This window comes from Mastigoproctus giganteus, chromosome 5, assembly GCF_048544385.1.
Source record: "Mastigoproctus giganteus isolate SK-2022 chromosome 5, ASM4854438v1, whole genome shotgun sequence".
Classification (NCBI taxonomy): Eukaryota; Metazoa; Arthropoda; class Arachnida; order Uropygi; family Thelyphonidae; genus Mastigoproctus; species Mastigoproctus giganteus.
In genome coordinates this window covers 74,839,206-74,860,331 of record NC_143579.1, presented here as the reverse complement: position 1 = coordinate 74,860,331, position 21,126 = coordinate 74,839,206, and the positions used below count along the sequence as shown (strand labels likewise).

At 33.7% G+C, this 21,126-nt stretch overlaps 1 protein-coding gene across 1 annotated transcript in view; it reads left to right on the top strand.

Moving 5' to 3' along the window:
- The window catches only part of LOC150085497 (uncharacterized), a 333,972-nt gene that overhangs the window by 180,627 nt on the left and 132,219 nt on the right, over nucleotides 1-21,126 (top strand). The window contains exons 9-11 of the mRNA XM_090373297.1: nucleotides 10,487-10,579; nucleotides 10,712-10,825; nucleotides 17,828-18,017. Coding sequence (XP_090229423.1) covers nucleotides 10,487-10,579; nucleotides 10,712-10,825; nucleotides 17,828-18,017 — 397 coding nt within the window. The remainder of the gene's footprint in view (nucleotides 1-10,486; nucleotides 10,580-10,711; nucleotides 10,826-17,827; nucleotides 18,018-21,126) is intronic.

Below are 21,126 nucleotides of genomic sequence, written 5' to 3'. Positions count from 1 at the left end.
AAATCAGTATTTAAGTTCTTAGAGGTAAAAATCGTGTTGGCTAGTGTAATTTAACGAAAATAATGAAAAGTGCATTTCTAATATTTGGCCATTAGCTGCCAAAAATTTTAGTTATGTCTCTGAGTAAGTATATTTATAACTAATGTTATCTGGATCACTTTAGGAGAATACTGGAGGGTACTTTTAATTCACTTTAGGAACCTGCTAGTTCATAAGAAAACTCCTATGAAATAATTTGGAATTACAGAACTATTAGTTTGAGTAATTCAATTGCAAAAATCTTTGTTACTATTCTTTAAAATAAAAAGGATGTTTGAAAAGTTTTTATTCTTCAAATAAAAAAAAAAATGTTTAAAAATTTTGGTGTCTGTCGCTAATTTGGAGTTCTCTGTGACAGCATAATAATTTTTTCACTTGTCACTCATTTATAGAGGTTTGGAAAGGCCTCATTAATTGGTACTATAATTAGTTGATTTTAGGTGGAGGAAGTAGGATTCTTTTTCCTGTGAGTTAGTTTGAGATTTTCAGCCCATGTGATATTAAGTGCAATTTGACTAAAGGTGCTGATTCCTGTTAAAACAATATCTCTTTCATTTGGTATATGAATCAGAACTGTCTGGAGCATTGGGAGCAGCTTTCCTTTTTAAAATAGAAGCCTTCATTAAATTCACTTGAAGAATTCTACCCACTTTAAAACAATCACATGAACTGTTTTTAACATGCTGTTCATTGTAGCAGTGGTGGTTTTTTTTTACCTTTATATCATTATCAAAGTTGCTCTCTTGGCTCATGTTTTAAGCTCAGGAATACTCAAAAATTACATGTGAAATAATACATGAGCCTATACAATGGATATTCAAATGATGGAGCCATTAGTGGCTTTCATTCTGTATGAGCAATGAGCGAGCTAACATTATTAAAAAGGCCACCCTCAAGTAAAACCATGGCACCTGTGAATAATAATCACCATCACCTTTGGTTATGTGGCATCCAGTGCTAAGAGCTATGCCTTTAGCATCAAATAAAATGGACCAATTTAACTTTTCCTGCAGAAGGAGGAGTCCTTGAATGTCATCTTGTTATCCTTAAAATTAAATGCCTCAATTAGCTAAATACTTAATGCACTTAGTGCATAAGCTTGCTGGAAAAGCCCTGTGTCTTGTTATCATCTTAACACAAAATTCAATCATATACATTTGCCTTAAAATGCACATAATATTGTTTGTTATAATGAAATGCTTTATTTTTTGCATGATTTTAATCGCAGCCAACTAGGCTTAATGGCAAAATCTATGCTGCTACTGAACTCATAATAGTACAAGTTTCTAGTTCACGTAAGATCTGTCCTAAGAACGGTGTGTCTCAGGGCTCATCCCTAGTCCCATTTTTATTCATAATTTTCATAAACAATCTGTGATATGCTTTAACACAAAAGCGCCACATACTTATGTGTACCAAAGCTGTGTTTGTTTGTTATTTGGTTTTTAGGAGCATTAGCAACTAAGGCCATATTGCTCCAGGGATATGCGGTGGTCATTCCCTGACCTTTTCGCATCCTCCATGATCACGGGATGGAACCCTGGTCTAATCAAGAAGTGTGTGCTACGCACTGCTGCTCCTGCCCACCTGGCTACGGAGGGCCAAAGCTGTGAAGTTCTGCTGTGCTCTGTTGAATCTGAAAAAGACTGTAAAGCTGAAGAAGAAGCAATCGGCTGTTTTTCAGACTAGGCTAATAAAAACAACTTAGAAATTATTGCCTTTAAGTGTGCATCCACAACTTTAACAGAAGGAGCTGACAAAACAAAATTTTGAAAATTATTAAAGTAAATTGCAAGAGATACAAGTCTCTAATAAAGTAAGGGGCTTGGAGTTATTTTTCAAATGCTTTTACAATATAGTTTGTGATGTGCAGTTGCACATGACAAACTGTAAACCAAGCCTTGTAAACCTTGACTTCATTAAAATGGATACCTTTAAATTCTAGATCACAGACTTCTTGTGCTGCTGCTCCAATCTCTAGTTCTATCTAGACTCTAATTTGTTTGTCAGGTCTGCTAGCTTTCTCTAGCTGACCTCATCAAACAGCAGGAAAAATCACAAAAAAGATTACATGTGGACATGTGTTTTTGTAATGGGCGGCACCTAGAACGTCAGTTCATCTCCGCCTCGTATCTCTGTGAAGAACAGTACCACTGTAGAAGGGCCAGAAATAAGTAGTGTATGTTTGTGTGTATTATGTGTGTGTTCTGTTGTTGTGTCTGACCGCTTGGCTACCCAGAATCATCAGTCACCTGGACAGATGATTCTGGGTACTCGTCCACACCACGGGAAGGTGGGCCAGTCTCAGTGAAGCTCGCACTGTCTCAATTCAAGACTCTGACCCACCTGATGTTGGCAAAAGATGGGCCAGATTCCTCTGGGGGCCCACTCCAGAGGAGAGAAAAAAAAAAAAAAAAAAGAATTTCCCCGTGGTGTTAAAAAAAAAAAAATAAATAAAATAAAAAATAAAATAAAATAAAATAAATAAATAAATAATAATAATAAACAAATAAATAAAAAGTAAATAAATAAATAAAAAATAAATGAATAAAAAATAATAATAAATAAATAAATAAATAAATTTAAAAATTAAAATAAAATTAAAATAAAATAATAATAATAAAAAAAAAATTAAAAAAAAAAAAAATTTGGGAGTGTTGCTCCCTATTGAGTAGCTTCACCAGACAAAGGAGTAGAATTATTCGTAGACGTATAACTAATTCTTCTTCTTGTGAAAACATCGGATGCAAACTGCTGAAGAGCAACATAAGAATGCACTTTCATAGAAATTTTACAATCAGCTTACAATTTTACAAAGTTGTTGTTATTTGGTTTATAGGAGCATTAGCAACTAAGGCCATATTGCTCCGGGAATATGCGGTGGTCATTTCCTGACCTTTCCGCATCCTCCGTATTTGGTGGTCACGGGCTCGAACCCCGGTCTAATCAAGAAGCGTGTGCTATGCACTGCTGCTCCTGCCCACCTGGTTACAGAGGCGCCATTTTACAAAGTGGGAATGCCTTAAGCTTCAAGCACTTCAAGACTAATACTTGTAGGTAAGACAGTGATCATAATCACGGGCTTCCCACAGTGGGTGAAAAAGGTGCTAGTTCGAATTCCTCAATGACACATGGAAGTTTTATGGGCTTTGTTCTTAACATGGCTGAGTTAGTTGGCCTCATGCAAGGTTTACATTTTTTATTAATATTATTTTATATATCCTGGAAATGCAGATTTTTGTTCAGCATACTGATCAAAGAATATACCAGATTATAGACACTTATACTGACACTTCATAGCCTTAGCTGAGTTGGCACTTAACACACACACACCTAAATTGGGACTAGAAGAAAATTACAATTCAAATTCCTACATAAAATTGTCAATGGCAAGATGTGCATCTCAATACTGCTTTGAGCTACTAAATAATTCCATATTATGTTTTAATTAAGTGAAGCAGAGACAAACCTTCCACAATAAGAATACAGTAAAAACTTGCTATGGATTGTATGGGAGTAAGGCCTGTCTGCTAAATCTGATTTTCCTTTTTAATTTGAAAGAAATGTATATAGTTGCCATGGGATGTTATGAAAAATTGCTTACTGGGAAATAAAAAACATTAAATATTGCAATACCGGATCTAACTTGCCAGTTATGTGTAGGGCTGCATTTACACTTTTGGAGGCCTTAGGCGCAACAGAATTATGAGGCCCCAAAAGGTCAGGTCAAGTCATTACAAAGTAAAATAAAAATTGCTTCAAGCATTTATTTTAGTTAATCAAATTCATAAATATATTTTTTAATTTATTGAAAATAAAAGTCGACATTTCTATAAAAACTCATTTAATAAAATAAAAATAACACAGCATTGGTATATATGTATTAAAAACAAAGTATTATGCATACACAAGTATATATGTATTAAATTTAAAAAAAATAACTAACAGTTTTTTTTTTTCTGGTTTTGGTCTTAGCAAATATATCTATAATATCATAAGTAATTGAGTCCATTGCATCTGATTCAATGAATAATAATGATAGGTCACTTGTTTTATTTTGGTGCAAGTTGCTTCTTAAATAATTTTTAATTTGTTTCAATACTGAAAATGAGTGTTCAGCACTTGCGTTTGAAATAGGCATAGCCAAAAATATTTAAAAATAATTTCTACATTCGGGAAGGTAGACCTTGAGCCGTCGTTTATAAATTGGTACATATTTTTAATTAAAAAATTTTCTTCTTTCATCATTATTAAAAATTGCTTAACTTTGTCAATAAATTTTTCCGAGTCAATATCAGTCCTATAAGTTTGTAAAATTTTGTTAATACTAGTCATGTTAATGTTAATACTTGTCTTGATCTATATCTTTCTTTAAAAATATGTCAAACATATCTAATATGTCTAAATAGCTTTTTGTCCTTTCGCTAATTTCCAAAGTTAGCTTATCGCAAATGACATTAAAAGTATTAACAATGAAATTTTCTTTTCCATGTAATTCGTAAAATAATAAGAGGAGTTTACCTCAATATAGTACGTAGAACACTTCCGTATGATACACTCCAGAAATTAAAACGGAAAAAACGAAAACGTACTGGTACATCACAGTAAAATATAAATAATTAAATAAAAACCAATTAACACAAATTAAAATCAATTAAAAACAATTAAAACTCAATTTAATGCAATTAAAAAGAATCTAACGAAAAAATTCAAAACGATTTTCCTTCCTCCCTTGTGAGGAAGGAAAATCGTTTTGAATATTTTCGTTAGATTCTTTTTAATTGTTTTAAATTGATTTGAATTTGTGAGGAAGGAAAATCGTTTTGAATATTTTCGTTAGATTCTTTTTAATTGCGTTAAATTGATTTTTATTTGTTTTAAATTGATTTAAATTTGTGTTAAATTGGTTTTTTATTTAATTATTTATATTTTACTGTGATGTACCAGTAAGTTTTTGTTTTTTCCGTTTTAATTTCTGGAGTGTATCATACGGAAGTGTTCTACGTACTATATTGAGGTAAACTCCTCTTATTATTTTACGAATATTAATATCAACGTAGTAGTATTGAGTATTACAGCTCTGATTCCATACTATCTAATTCATTTCCATGTAATATAATGTCATTGTGATTTGAATTTATGAGGAAGGGAAATCGGATTGTGAAACTTCATCACACATTTTTTTCTGTTTTTTCATTCTTTTCTATTCCCATCTTTAAATTGTGTCTCATCTGTTAATAAATTTGCTTCTTCATTTAAAGCAGCAAAATTATTTCTTATATCTAAAATAAAACCAACTAAAGGCTAACAAATTGTTAGCTAATAGCAAATCCATATCGGGACCTTGTAGAGATTTACTAGTCTCATTTATTCGTTGTAAAATTTTGTCCCACACAATTGTTATAATAGCTGTTTCTAAATTGTCAAAATTTTCAGCCAGTGATGAGCTGTCTAATTTAGAAATAGGTTTTTCATAAGGAGAAACGAATAGTTCAAGTAATGCCTCCTTAATTTGTTTATATTCACATTTCAATACCAATATAGCATCAGCTCTTGTGGACTACCTTGTTTCACTTAGTCTTTTAACTGTTAAAAATTTTTTTTCTAAATGTTTAAGGAGTATGTCCCATCTTCTTGTTGAAGATGAAAAGTAATTATATACATTTTGAACAAAACAAAAATATTGCACTGCTTTCGAACAAGATTCAGTGGTATAGTTGCCAATTAAATTTAAGGAATGACTAGAGCATGGTATGTAATGTGCAGAGGAACTATGTTTTTTCAGCCTAGCTTGTAAACCTGTATAGACACCTTTCATATTGGCAGCGTTATCATAGCTTTGCCCTCTGCACATTTTTATATCCAAAGGAAATTCTTCTAATTTTTTTTAATACTACCTCTTCTAAATATAATGAATTATGTTGTGTAATACTGATGAACCCAATAAATGTTTCTATAATGTCAGAATTTGCTGTAACGCGCCTAATTATAATAGTTAGTTGGTCAATATGGGCAACATTTGGTGTTGAGTCAAGTATTATTTCAAAATAAGCAGCTTCCTTAATTTCTGATATTAATATTTCTCTTGTTTTATTAGCTGTTAACTCTATGAATTCATCACAAGTGTGGCAAGAAAGATAATTTGATCTGCCAGAACCACAGTTGTCGTACATTTTAATGTGATGTTTTAAAAAATCATCAAATTCACTTAAATAATGTAGACATGATAAATAATTTCCGTAAGAATCAGAAAAAATATCATTTGTATTGTCTCTAAACAATAGTCCCAAGTTATTTACTCAGTAACTTAACGGTAGCTATTATTCTTTTTAAAACCTCTCTCCAGTAATTTTCTTCAGATTGTATTTGTTTCATCAATTCAGAATCAATATGACTATTTGAAGAACTTGACTTTCTTTCGCGATATGTGCACATTGCTCGTATGTGCTCAGTAGAATGCTTGTGATCACATAAGGTTTGCACTATATTTCTCCAGTCATTAAAACCCTTCATTAAGTTATTATTTGATTTAGAAAACAATTTGCAAACAAAGCAGTAAATCGATTTGCTCGTTTTTGAAAAAATTAGCCACTCTTGTTTCTCCTTTGTACCATTCGTCTTTTTACAGTAAAAATGTTATTCATTTACATTTCTGACATATATTCTATTGGGTTCTGTGTATTCTTTTTTTAAATTTTCGATTTTACCAACATTCTGAGGCATATTTATTAAAATATGCTCGATAAATTTTTAATCAATACTAATTGGCCTCACAGCTATATCAGTAGGATAAGAGATAACTTGCTTTCTGGTAAGTACAGACTCTGATCGAAAATTTTCTTCAAAATTCTGTTGATTTGTTTCATTTACTTCTTTTACTTCTTCTATGTTGTGCACATTATTTTGATGTTCTCATTTTCATTTTCATTTTCGTCTCCTGATGCTGATAACAATGTTTCACTTTCATTTCGAGTAATTTGAGGTACATTTTCATTTCTTTGAAATTCATTTTCAGAAGGACTCAAGAAAGACAAAATTGACCCCTTTTGACTATTTAGCTGTTTTGCCTTTTCTCTGAGTCATTTCCTTTTATTAGCTCCCGATTCAAACTTTCTTGGCATCGTTACGTGTGTTATACTATTAAAAGCGAAATAAATATTTATTAAATCCAAAATATTAAAAATAATTTTTATAATGAGTACTAAATTCTTGAGTTTTAGATCTATTTATTTCTTTATATGTTACATATAATTACTTTTACATACTATATTACTGTTACATACAATTATAAAGAAATAAGTATAGATCTAAAAACTCAAGAATTTAGTACTCACTATAAAAATTACATGAAAAGATCAAGAAACCAATTCAAATTAAAAATAATTACGTTAAAAGCTAAAAAATATAAAAAGAGAAAGAATAGTATTTTTCTATACAAAAAAAAAAAATCTTAGTTTTTGTTAAAATAACAATAATAAATTTATTGAAAAATATATTCTCACCGACTCCGACAGCTACTTTAACCGTATAATTAGGTACATGTACTCGTATACTGCTATACAAATACTAATGGTAACTAAACTCTCAATCGGTACATGTGCGTCCAAACGACGGTTAACTTTGATTGGTTATGGCCATGTGATAAAACAATATTTCAAATGGAGGCAGGAGGCTTCACAAATTTTTCAGGGACTCTAGTTTTTATATTATGAATTTAATATTTAAAAATAAGTATTTTATTTTGCAACAATAACTGGACTGTTTTTTATATAGTTGTTTGTGAGGAGTTAGGTTTTAAAGTGAGGCCCCTTCGAGAGTGAGGCTCCCGGCTTGTGCCTAATGCGCCTTATGGTAAATGTGGCCCTCGTTATGTGGAGTAGAAGAACTTGATATTTAGCTGTGTCATATAGTGGTAGTGGAAACTCTGAATGAACTTATTCAGAATTTGAAGGGCACTTGAATACTCTCACTGGAGATTCAGATGACCCTGCTGATGTTCGACACATTCAGCAGACTGATGGAAAGTAATGATGATAAGAAATATCCTGGCTTCCTTGCACTCTCTACAGTGTAAATCTTGTAAAGTGGGTATAGGTCATAGGCCATGTAAATTTGTTTTGTTTACAGTTTCTTCATAACAGCAGGAACTGTATTCACAACTTAGATACAGCATTTCAATAAGTTGCTTCAGTAGTCATGAAAATAGAACAAAAATGCTTCATATGGTACATTAGCTATGAGTTAAATTTGATTTATTGTTAATTAAAATATTTTAACTGATGGCAAATACCATCAGACTAAGGCAGTAATGTCACAGGGCTCTGTACAGGTGAAAAGCCTGATTTTGTGAACACATTATTTTATTTTTGAAGTCCGTTAAACTGAGGTCCAGTAAATCAAGGATTTATTGTACTAAATTTGATAATATTATTAATTTTCATTTCTTACATGTTGAATAATTTTATATGGCAAGTGGATGTAATTAAATATTTTATTGTTGTATTTTTTTTAGATACAAGGGTGTTAAAACTCACTTAAAAAGGTCTTTTTATTTTTAATATTAGATATAGGTGTGTTTCAAATATGAATGTAAATTGTTTTTTTTTTATTATTATTGGCTTATTAAAAAATTAGGGATGCAGAGCAATTAATAGTGACATCACTGGACATAAAGCTGTACTAGGCAGGGCAAGACCAGTTTTATCAGTGCTCTGCAGCATATCTAAAACGGAAATGCTAAGATTTGTTGCATAGTGCAGTGTTATGTAAAGTTTTTATTGAGGAAAGGTGAAACTGGAAAAAAAATTTTCTTTGTTGGGGGGGGGGGGGCTTCTCTAGAAATGTGGTAAATGAACTTAATCTTGGTTAGTTGGTTGTTATGGGATTTATGGCATGTTGATGACTTCAATCATGGTGCACCATTTCATGTGATCTGCTAGTTCCTATACTCTTATTTTAAACAGTGTATTATGCCTGTTTGTGGGTGTGTGTTCACTGGCAGATTTATATGTTGTGCATGCTGAAAACCCAAAATAGCTAATGGAAAAACCATGCTCCTCCACCTGAAACTGGCTAACTGCAGACTTGATGGAAGATCCTATTAAGATGTCCTCCAGTTGCTAGTGGAATTTAAATCCAGATTTCTCTGAGTGTCAAGTTATGAACCCAATATATTGTCACAGTGTACCCACTAGGATCTGTGAATTCTGGGATGAAAGAAAAAAAAAAAAAGAAGAAAGTATCATATTCGTTGATATGATACTTTCCACCCAAGAGGAAGACTGTTAGTGTGAGTTACTATCAGAAATTAATGAAGAATAAGGTAAAGCTGGAAATATTGTTAAAACAGTCAGACATCCAGTTTTGTTATCTGGTTCCACAAAGGTTCTCTGGTTCTTCTGTTATCTGGTTCTTCACTTAGCCTCAGTGACAGTTACTCTGAAGATATTCTGAAATGGGTGATGCTTTCTCACCCCACCTGCATAGTCTGGACTTAGCACCACCTGATTAAATTTGTTTAGACTGTTAAAAGTTCTTAAATTGTATTTTTCAAACAAAAGAGGAAGTCACTGATGCCAGGTTCTGACAATTAATCACAAGGCTTCTTTGAAAAAACCAAATACGGAGGATGTGGAAAGGTCAGGGAATGACCACCGCATATTCCCGGAGCAATATGGCCTTAGTTGCTAATGCTCCTAAAAACCAAATAACAACAACTTTGAAAAAAAGCATTTGAAAGTTTGCAAAAAGAGAAAGGTGACAGAAGTGTTTAGATAAAGGAGGTTATCATGAGAAGTAACAATGTTTGTATTATGTAGTGTATAAATAAAAATGCTATAAAAAAGTTCACATTCATATTCCAACCACCTTTGTGATTAGGCTAGTCGTTCTTTTTATTGTTTGTAAAAGTCAACATCATATCATATTATTTGAATATTGGACCCACACAGCTGTAGTGAAAATATATTTTTAAATGAGTGATAAACGGGTTATCTTTCTGTACATTAAAATAATTTCCCTCCTTGTGATATTTATTCAGCCAATGGGAGAAGAGGGGTGCAGGTTATGTGTAATACGTAACAAATACTAACATATGTAATAGAAGCTTTTACTGTGGTAAAATAAGCTTCTGTTTTAGCGTGATCATGCTAGATAAACCTCGTGCACACAATTTGTTTATTTAGCTTGACCACATGGTACCATTCTTGATTTCCATATGTAATGTATTTATGTATTCATAGCTGAGGAACATACACACAGTGTCGAAAACTTCTGTATTTTATTTTATCAAAAGAAGTGAGCATAGTGATCTGGGGACAAAGCCCCCTAGTCTACCATTGAAAATATTTTGCCTGGAAACTAAAGCACAGTTTTAATTAGTGTAAAAAAGTTTGATGTATGCCTGTCTATTTTGATTTTTTCCTCTTTCTCTGTATCACCCAAATAGGTTGTGCTGATTATCTGAAGGCCATATCCCAACCACAAAAAGTGTGTGATGGGATTGTGGATTGCTATGATTATACAGATGAAAAAAACTGTGGTAAGAAATAATTTTTTAAAAATTCTTAGACTGAAATTTATATTAATTAGCCTTTTAGTAGTTTTCTTGGGTTTTAGTTTTGAATATTTAATTGTAAGGTTCATGACATTTGTCTCATATCTTGTGTTTCAGCTTGGTGTTCTCCCAGCCAGTTTCTCTGTCCTGGAACCAAAAGGTGCATTAATGCCAGTCTAGTATGTGATAATGTTCCTGACTGTCCTTTCAGCACTGATGAAAGACATTGTGGTAGTAGAAATATTCTTTAAAACTATATATTTCTTTGTAAGATTTAACAGGTTGAATTTTAAGCTGTAAATCTTAGTGTTTAAAATATGAATTCTCTATTTTCAGAAGTATACAATACTTTTGAAAATAGGGAATATCATGTATTTTTTACTTCAAATTGGGATTTATTTTATTTATGAAGGGGACCACAAGATTATTTGTAATGCAGTAAAAAGGAAAGATGTTGGTTTATGATGGCAAGCAGTTGGAAGACTAGCACCATATAAGTTATAAGCATCTTTGTCAGAGTAGCTGTATAAACTAATTTGAAACCAGAATAGTATCTTGGTTCTCAGATCATTTAGAGCAGACAGTGCAATATATGTGCTTATGGTAGCACAGTTAGTATAATCACTGTCCTCCCCAGACTGGTTAGAAAAGACCTAAGTTAGAATTCTGTCAGTGATGTGAGGAATTTTTATGGACCTTTGTCACAACATGGATGAGTTAGTCTCAGGAAAGGGTAGCAGGTTTTTTCTCCTGGAAACTGTGTTTTTCCATCCAGCAAAGCAGCAAATCGACCACAGAACTTGTAATTTACACACATAGTATATACGGCAGAGACCCAGTTTTCTTATATTTAACTTAATTAGTCACCAGTTGTGTCAGCAAACTGCTTTTCTGATACTTTAACTATAAATGTGAAATTAAAAAAATAATAATAATGGCAGACACTATTAACAAAATGTGGTGATCCTTCATTGCTCTATCGGCCTGATTATATATTGATACCACCTGAGTTGTCCTCACACAAAACAAGACTGAAAGTCAGTACTGTTGTAATATTAAGGAATATGAACATTACTTCTGGACTCTGTGGTGGACAGGTCTGATTATGCATAAGGTTTCTTTAAATTACTATTCCACAATCAGTTGGTAGACAAATCCAGCTTTGTTTCCCAGGAGCATTTTAAATGAAGAATGCGCAATGCAAGCACAGTTATGTACACAGTTAGGGCCAGTACTAGAGTTCAGCATGTCTGAGTGCAAAATCTTTTCCAGCAAGGAGGTCCACTTGGACCTTCTTGCTGGAACTGAGGTGCTCCCCTCTTTGTCGAAATTTAGAGGAGCCTTTACAATCTGGGGCCTGGGTGTGACACTCAGAAAGGTCAGAAGAGAAAGGTCAGTCTTAGACTGACCTTTCTCTTTGCTCTTGTTAAAATCAGGGCAGTACTGTCCAATGAATGGAGGAAAGCAGTGACATGTGTGTGGCAGTACGGTAGCCCTCAGTTTATGATGTGGTTCTATTCCTGAAGGAACTGTCGCAAAAAAAATCGATGTAAAATGAACCTCATTATATAATGCAAGTCAATGAATTATGTTCAAGGCCCCTCTCAAAATTGACATAAGTAATATAATATTATTATATTTAAAGCTCTGAAATGAATGCTATGAATGTGAAAACAGTATTTTTATGAATATAAATCAATTAAATGTAATACAATATAAAATAACTGAACTAAATTCAATTAAATTTTGTACATTTACTTTGATATGTTCGAAGCCCAGACTGAAAGTTTTTGTAAGTGCTAGTGTAAAGCCCTGCATTGATCTTTTTTGACAGTGGCATAATGCAGAAATTTTACTTGTCTGATGAAGTCCCTGATTGAGGATCTTCCCTTTTTTTGAAGAAAGCATGCAGTGTTGACTGTCAAGATTTCCTCTTTCTTTCTTTGAGAATCTCAGAGTAAGGGCTAATGGTTTCGACTTTGCTCCCAGTTGTGGTCAGTCTCACAGAGCTCATCAATGAGGGTCTCGGTGGCTGAAAGGATGCACTGTAGAAAGGATGCACTATAGAAAGGATGCACTTGTATTCATAAATTTTAGAGGTGGCTCTTCATCTTTTTCTTTCTCTTCCTCTTTCTTTTGGCTTAGTTCTTTAGCCAATTCTTCCAGGTTTTCAATGGAAAGCTGCTGTCCATGGCTATCCAACAGCTCTGTTAAATCTTCAGTTGTAACCTCTTCCAATCCCACCTCTTGTGCCAGCCTGCTAATGTCTTCAATAATGTTCTCCATTGGCTCTAATCCTGTGAAGTTGTGCACAAATTGTGGAAGAAGTTTGCACCACACTCCATTCAAACAGTTCACTGATACTTCCTCCCAAGCTTAATGCCCTTCAAAATGTCAAATGAGTTCCAATAATCCTTGATTGTTTTGTCTGACTTGTCCAAAACTCTTACCATTTCTATGAAGGTTTGGCAGAGGTAATAGGCTTTACAAAATTGCAATTACCCCCTGATCAATTGGTTTCAAAACTGAAGTGGTGTTTGGTGGCATGTAAACAACATTGATGTCCAGAGATGTTCCGACTTCAGTAAGGTTTTCAGGATGACCAGGGACATGTCCAAGAGAAGAAGAGCTGTGGCTGGTAACTCATTCTCTTGAAAAAATGGAGCACAGTAGGGAAAAAATAGTTTGCATACCAATCCAAGATTTCTTGTGTCACCCAAGCCATCCTGTTCCATTTCTAGTAGACTGGCAACGTGGCTTTGTTTAGACCCTTGAGAGCATGTGGTGTCTGTGAATGGTACATAAACATTGGTTTTAATTTTAAAGTCCTAGAGACGTTTGCACCCAGCAGAAGCATTAGCCTGTCTTTTGCAGACTGCTCTTCATGGGCAATGAAGGTTCGTGATGGCAGTTTCTTCCAATAAAGTCTGATCCTGTCGATATTAAAAATTAGATCAGGAGGATAATTACCTTCCTCTACAATGGCTTGAAACTCTGCAGGAAATGTTGCAGCTGCCTCAGCATCTGCACTTGCCACCTCACTACTTAATTTCACACAGCGGCACTTACTTCGAGATTTAACTTGCATGAACCATCCCTTGCTACCTAAAAATATCTCATCACCACCCTCTTTTTCTTAAGATCTTCAAAATTGACTTTGCCTTATCAGTAATAACAACTTGAGTCAACGGAATGTTTTTTTTGATTTAAGTCATCCACCCACAATGACAATAATTTCTCCATTTTTTTCTAAAAGTTTACTTCTGGTATCACTCCCTTGTGTCACACTTACTGTCTTAGCATGTTGCATTGATTGTCTTATCTTATCTGCATTTTTGATTATGGTACTCACAATCAATGGAGGCAATTTCATACTTCTGCACACATTAGGATGTGTCCGACCATCTTCCATTCTACAAATTACCTCTATTTTTTTTTCCAACGTGATATATTTATGTGACTTTTTAGTGACATTTTCACATTCACTTGGCTTTACTGCACTTCTTCTACTAGAAATGGCAGCTCTTATTTTATTAATTTAATCAACAATTTTAATTAAAACTCACAAATTGACACTGTAGAACAGTGGCCCAACAATAGTACACCAACAAGCGAAATAAGTGTGTCTTTCCTCTTATCTCCAGCCACCTCATCCCTGATTGGCTTAGATGGTAGATGGGGATAGCTCTCATCCCTGATTGACTGTGCTGTTTCTTTACATCACATCCGGTATTTATAGTCTCTCATTTTTGAAATTTTTTTTTATAGTTTTTTGATATTTTTGGCCTTCTGGTTTCAAAACCATCGTTATTGTGAATTGTTGCAAAACAAACTGTTGTAAACTGAGGGCTACCTGTATTTGATAAGAGAGTTGCATAAAAAAATCGACCATATATCTTTAGTTATATTCACTTTAGTTATATAAGTTTTTATTAAAAATTTTTGAATTTTATTGTTTATTACTTAAGTGTTTTATGGTTTTATTAATAGTGTTCAAAAATCTGCACCTATGGACGGGGGTGTTTGTAGATACAGTAAGATTTCACAGGGATGCTGTGGCCTCAAAAAAAAGGCTGAGATATACTGCATTGGAAGATGCCATGTCAAGTACATATTTGTGCTATTTCAGGGATGTTTCCAAAAATAGCACATTATATTTTCTGATCTCTCTCTAAAATTTATTACCATTTTATATGTTAATAAATCCACTCATATACAAATGCAGATGAATGGGGCTGTAAATACCACAATCTTCTCATCTTAGCTATTTTGGGATGATTTAAGCTGATTTGGCTGATTAGAACTCCTGTTACTGAATTTGTGTTTGCTGCTTATATTTTAAATGTGGGTGTGTCAGACTGCATAAGATGCAGTCTAACTACTACACTCTGCTTAAGGGACACTGCGTAACACTAGAATTCAAAATTTAACTGTTTAACACTAGAACCACTGGCTAGCAAAAATATGTGAAACCACTGTTGTTGGTCATTTTGATTGCTGTGCCTAAAATAGACTTTTAAGTTGTGCTTTCAACATTTTATGTAACTGGCAACAGTACATGTTGTGTTGCCAGTTACATTTCTGGTAGCAAAAATTTTAACACAAAACTTTTTTGTCTAGGAAGTAAACTGAAGTTTACAAATTAATTTGCACAATTTAAACAAATGACAGTTTTTTTTTTCAACAATACCTGTACACTTTCTGCATTCATACCTTTTACACACAGTGCACATTTCTGTAGTTTTGTTTGCCTTGCATCGTCTAATTTGGCATTGATGACTTTTGAGGTTTGACATGGTTGCTATTGTTACTGGTTTGTCCTGCTACTTTCTGTGAATCTATATATATTTTTTCCGAGTTCTTCAGTTAGATTCAATATAAAATCTCTTCTCTTCATAACTTTCCCTGTCACTTTATAAACAATCCAAGTGTTGATTACTGCAAGATCTAATATATTATAAAAGATGTGAACTGGCCATCTACTTGAACCTGCTTTCATTGAATATTTTTTAGCCATTTGGTCTAAAACATCAACTTTGTACTTTGTTTCATTGTAATATAATACTGTGTCAGGCTTCTTCTTTGTACCGTTACTTATTGCAACACTTGAATGAAGTGTGCTCAAGATTATGACATTTTTATTTGCTTTGGCCTAATAATTTGTCAGAGTGCAATCATCAAGTTCGAAAATTGGAATGGAATATAATTCTGCCTTCTTTTTTATGAATGTTGGAACATCTTTACGAGCACAATTCACAGTTCCCTGTAGTAGTATTTTTTTGGGACTAATTTCTTTGCTGATTCAAAACTGGTAAAGAAGTTATCTGTGGTTACATATCTACCTTGATTTGAAAATGGTTCCATTAGTTTTAGGATGACATATTCAGAAAGTGGTTGAATAGCTGGAAGCATATCATCTTTCCCCAAATAAGGAAAACCATTTAGTAGATATTTTGAAGTTGTATCAGCTGCCAACCAAAACTTTATACCAAATTTGTCTGGTTTTTTGGACATATTTGGTGAATTGGCATCTAGCTTTAGTTGGATCTTCCCATCTATTGTAATGTTTGCTCCAGGTAAGCAAACTTTATACTTAGAAATAAATTTTCACCAGATTTCTGAAGCTAAAGCAGTTTCCTGATGTTCCTTCTACGGAAAGCACATGTTGAGTCTTATGAACTGCTTAAGTTCACAAAAGTTATGTGACATTGTATCATAAAAAAATTGAGACCCCCCCCATACAGTTGACTACAAACTACCCATTTCTAAATTTCTAGCACCATATACTCTGTGAGATAAGAGTACAGCAATAAAAGCATCAAGATATCGTGTATATGTTCCTTTGTATTGCATGTTCAGTTGTAGGATCACCATATTTTATAATTTCCATATGTACCCAGATTGTAAAGTATGTTTGCTGCCCACTCATTGTAATGTTTGCTCCAGGTAAGCAAACTTTATACTTAGAAATAAATTTTCACCAGATTTCTGAAGCTAAAGAAGTTTCCTGATGTTCCTTCTATGGAAAGCACATGTTGAGTCTTATGAACTGCTTAAGTTCACAAAAGTTATGTGACATTGTATCATGAAAAAATTGAGGCACCCCCCATACAGTTGACTACACACTACCCATTTCTATATTTCTAGCACCATATACTCTGTGAGATAAGAGTACAGCAATAAAAGCATCAAGATATTGTGCATTATGTTCTTTGCATGTTCAGTTGTAGGATCACCAGATTTTATAATTTCCATATGTACCCAGATTTTAAAGTATGTTTGCTGCCCACTCATTGACACATATAGTTTTTATCATGTATAATATCACTTGCCATAGTATCATGTATAGTATCAGACGTATTATTTTCACCATTATTAGATTTCTCACCTCTTTCAGTTGGAATCCATTCATCACTTTCTTCTTCTCTAAATTCATCTTCATTCCTCTCCAGACTCATTTTCAGATGCCTTTCTAATTCCTCTAGACATTTTTGAATCTACTTTTGGGTAAGACTGTGAGATTGCCACATTTTAGTAACACAATTGAACTGGCACTTTAAATTTGTGAAATACCTTTCTACTTATAAAGTTTCACCCAGACTAAATTAAAATGGCATGGCACAGCAATATATAATAATGACTCCCAACATGCTTAGAGCTGAATTGGCATGCGCAGTTGTATAGACATACACACTCAGGCATGTACTTCCTCAAACCATAGGGTGAATAAATGCAAAAACTTGATTAATAATAAAAGTTGGCTAATTTATTGAAATTTTACAAACTGTCAAATTGTTTGCTTTGGTGGTTTTAGGTATAGAGCAAAAAATTGAAGGAAAAAGCATGCAAATTATTTACAATTGTGCATTAATGGAAAGTTAGGGGAAATTGTCATGGACTTGCACTTCTGTAGTTAAAACTGCATTGTTGTAGTTTTAACTACAGAAGTGTGAGTCCATGACAATTTAAACTGCAACAATTTAAAGTAGGCAGATGGTAAAATTAAATGTTGTGGTGGTTCTAGTTAAAAAATCATGCTGGAAGCAGTGATTGGATTTATGTTTCACCAAAAAAAGAAAATTTTTTGATATGCTGAAAACTGAAGATTCCTGTACATTTCAGAAATTTTATTTTTTTATAATTTTGCTTTCATAATTGGGAAATGCTATGCTATAATACTTGAAAGATAATTTTGTATTACATTTTGAAGTGATTGTATGCTTCTCATTGCAGTGAGACTTGCTGGTAGTGAGAGTGCAGCGAGCCATCATAATTATCAAAGTGAAGGATACTTGATGGTGCAGAAGGATGGAAGATGGGGGAAATTATGTCTCGCCAACTTGGGCAACATAGCCAATAGTAAAATTGTGAGACAAAAGCTCCAAGAGATGGGACTTGCTGTGTGTAGTGCCTTAAATTACAGGTAGGTAAAGTCATAAACTGAGTTAAAGTTTTTGTATATGAGAACCTAGCAGCAGTGTGTGGCTTTGCTGCTTGCCAGTTTGCTTATTTTCTGTTCAGTTTTTGAGACCCTGTTTTCTGGATCATAGACTACTTTCAGTTTGTACTTTGATCATACTTGTACATCATAGGTGCTTGATCATCCATCACTTTGTTTGGCAACTGGCAGTTTTATGTACTCACTGGAAACTTTGTCATAGCCAGGGCTGGTCCTACAGTTCAGGATGCTTGGGTGAAAGAATTAACATTGGGGAATGCTTGGGTGAAAGAATTAACATTGGGGAATGCCTGGTCCTCCTTGCTGGAAGAACTGATTGGATTTGGACCTTTTTCAATTGAAGGCTTTGTCTTTTGCACCCCTAAGGATATGGAGTGCATTTCTGATGTACCCCATAGCTATGTGTTCATTTGTCTAGAAGTACTTACTAAGTAGCTTTCTCTCCGATGATTGTATTGTCTGTCAAGTCCACCTATCAATCAGTTTAACTCATACCTTATTTGTTAATATAATATCCGCCATTAGATTTGATTATGCAGGCCAGAAAGGATTCTATTAATGAATGTTGCTAATCATGAACACATAAATTGCAGAAAAAAATTACATATTATATGCTATTGGAATTCTTTTTTGTTTACATCTAAAATCAAGATCTGCAGATGGCCTATACTACTATTCTTGTCAACAGAAAAACAGGTTGGTTCACAGCATATTATGAAAATGGTCCAAGGTGATGCTTCCCCCATCACACGTGATAAAATGGGCTTTTTATCATGTGTCATTTTAGATTTCTCTACATATTTAGCACTTTTATTTTAACTTCCCACCCCTGATTGGGAAGTATCTTTCAATTTCTACAGACAACAGAAATCAAACCCAGGCTATTTCACTCAGTACAAGAGAGCAGCCAGCAGTATGTTTATGTATAGTTGTGTCCTCCACGACAGTATAGTGTTTTCATCACTTGTTTGAAGAGGTCTGGGTTTGAGACCTGCCATAGACTGGAGGAATTTCTTGAAGGTTTCTTTAGTTAGGGCTACTATGGTTAGCCAATCTTAGGTGGTAGAGATAAGGCTTTTCCTTACAAGTTATTCTGGGATTTTTTGGCCTGATAAGCATGCAGGTTGCCCTTTGAACACATACTTGTGCAAACATAATATGATCTATGTTGCTGATGTGCCTAAAATGGCACAACAACAATGCATAGTTGACCAATTTGGGAACCCAAAAGTTAAAATTCTATTTCAATAATTTTGAAATAGAATTTTATTAAGATGTCACCTTAGTAAAGGGGAGAAAAAGTACAAAAATAAATGAACATAGTATAAATTTCCATACTATTTGTAGTAATTCAAATGCCATTTAAATATCAGCTTCACACTGGCTACATGCAATCCCAGAAAAGTCCTTTATCAATAAATTTTAATTGTCAGCTTAATGTGAAAGTACATTAATTTAACCTAGCAGTGGTGGCTCAAATCTTATTACACAAACAGTGGCATGGCACCTGAGGTACCAATTTTCTTTTTAATTTCTGGAAAAAACTTTTGGATGTTTTTGAATTTTCCATGGGCTATACTGTTATTTTAGCTTTTCTTAAAAGAGTGCAATATTTATTTTAACTTATTAAAAAATAATTTTTATAATATTTAGTTTTTTTTTATTGTTTTTATCATTTGTTATTTTCAAAATAGAAAAATTATTAATTCTTCTAAAAATTATAAAAAAAAACATAAAAGGGTAAACTGCAGCTATTATCAATCCACTGCAGGATGGATGCCTCCTCAGTGATTCATGTTGAAGGAAATGGACCATAATCTGCCAATCTGGTCCAGTGCAGGTTGGCAGATTGACTGTATTTAGCAGTCAGGGGCTTGAATCCCAGTCTATTCAAAGAGCATGTGCTACTGCACACAGACTACAGAGGCCTAAAAAAAACATATTAGGTATTAAATATATATGTAAATCTATTATTCTAATCCATTTTCCAATTGAAAAGACCTTTTAAGTGGATATATGTATTTCTGTTTCTTATGTGTACATATACAGTGTTGCTCTAAAAAATTGCATCACTTGCAAAATTCACTGAATTTCTATGAAATTTGGCAATATATCATATATGTTTTGTAATAGCATTACCCTATTGCATCATCCATTGCTAGCAAGTTCTCTTACATGATATCATGTACCATACATGACTGCAATTACCCTAGCAGCATAACTACAGTGCATATGCCATGAGACCAATATTCTGTTCTATTGCAATGGCCAAGTTTTCACAATTAGCACCATTTAGGAAAAGTGTTGCTGCTGCTCTGTATCTAGTACTATATCATTCCTAAAATGAGGCCTCCAAAACCTGTATGCAGTACTCAAGGTGTGGCTTCACCATTGGCTTATACGAAGGGATAATCACCTCCTTATTCCTGCTAGCAAAGTGCTTCTATATCATTGACAAGATCCCATGAGTCACTCTGGCAGCCTGTTGGCAATGCTCTGAAAACTTCATATCTGATTGCACAGTTACCTCCAGGTCTTTTTCGTTCTCCACTACTTTGAATGTAATACTGCACAGTTGGTATGTTACTCTGGGGTTACTGCTACCCATATGTAGTACTTTGCATTTGTCAATTTTAAACTTCAGTTGCCACTGCTCAGCCCATCTCCCCAACTTTTCTAGATCCTGTTGCAGCAGCATATTGTCATTACTGTCATTAACAACCCTACCAACTTTTGTTTCATCTACAATCTTGGACATTAAGACTGATATACCTTCATCAATATCATTGATAAATATATAAAACAAGAATGGGCCCAACACCGAACCCTGGGGGTACTCCACTAATAACATTAGTTCCACAAATAGCAGTGTCCACTGATTACCGCTTTCTGTCTTTTCCCACTCAACCATCCCTTTATCCATAGCAGCAACTTGCCCTTAATGCCATACTGCTCCAATTTGTATAGCAGTCTTCCTTATGCAACAGTATCAAAAGCTTTCCTGAAATCCAATTATATGATATCAGAATTATTTTTTGCATCCAGTTCAGTTCCTTTGTGACCATATCATAGT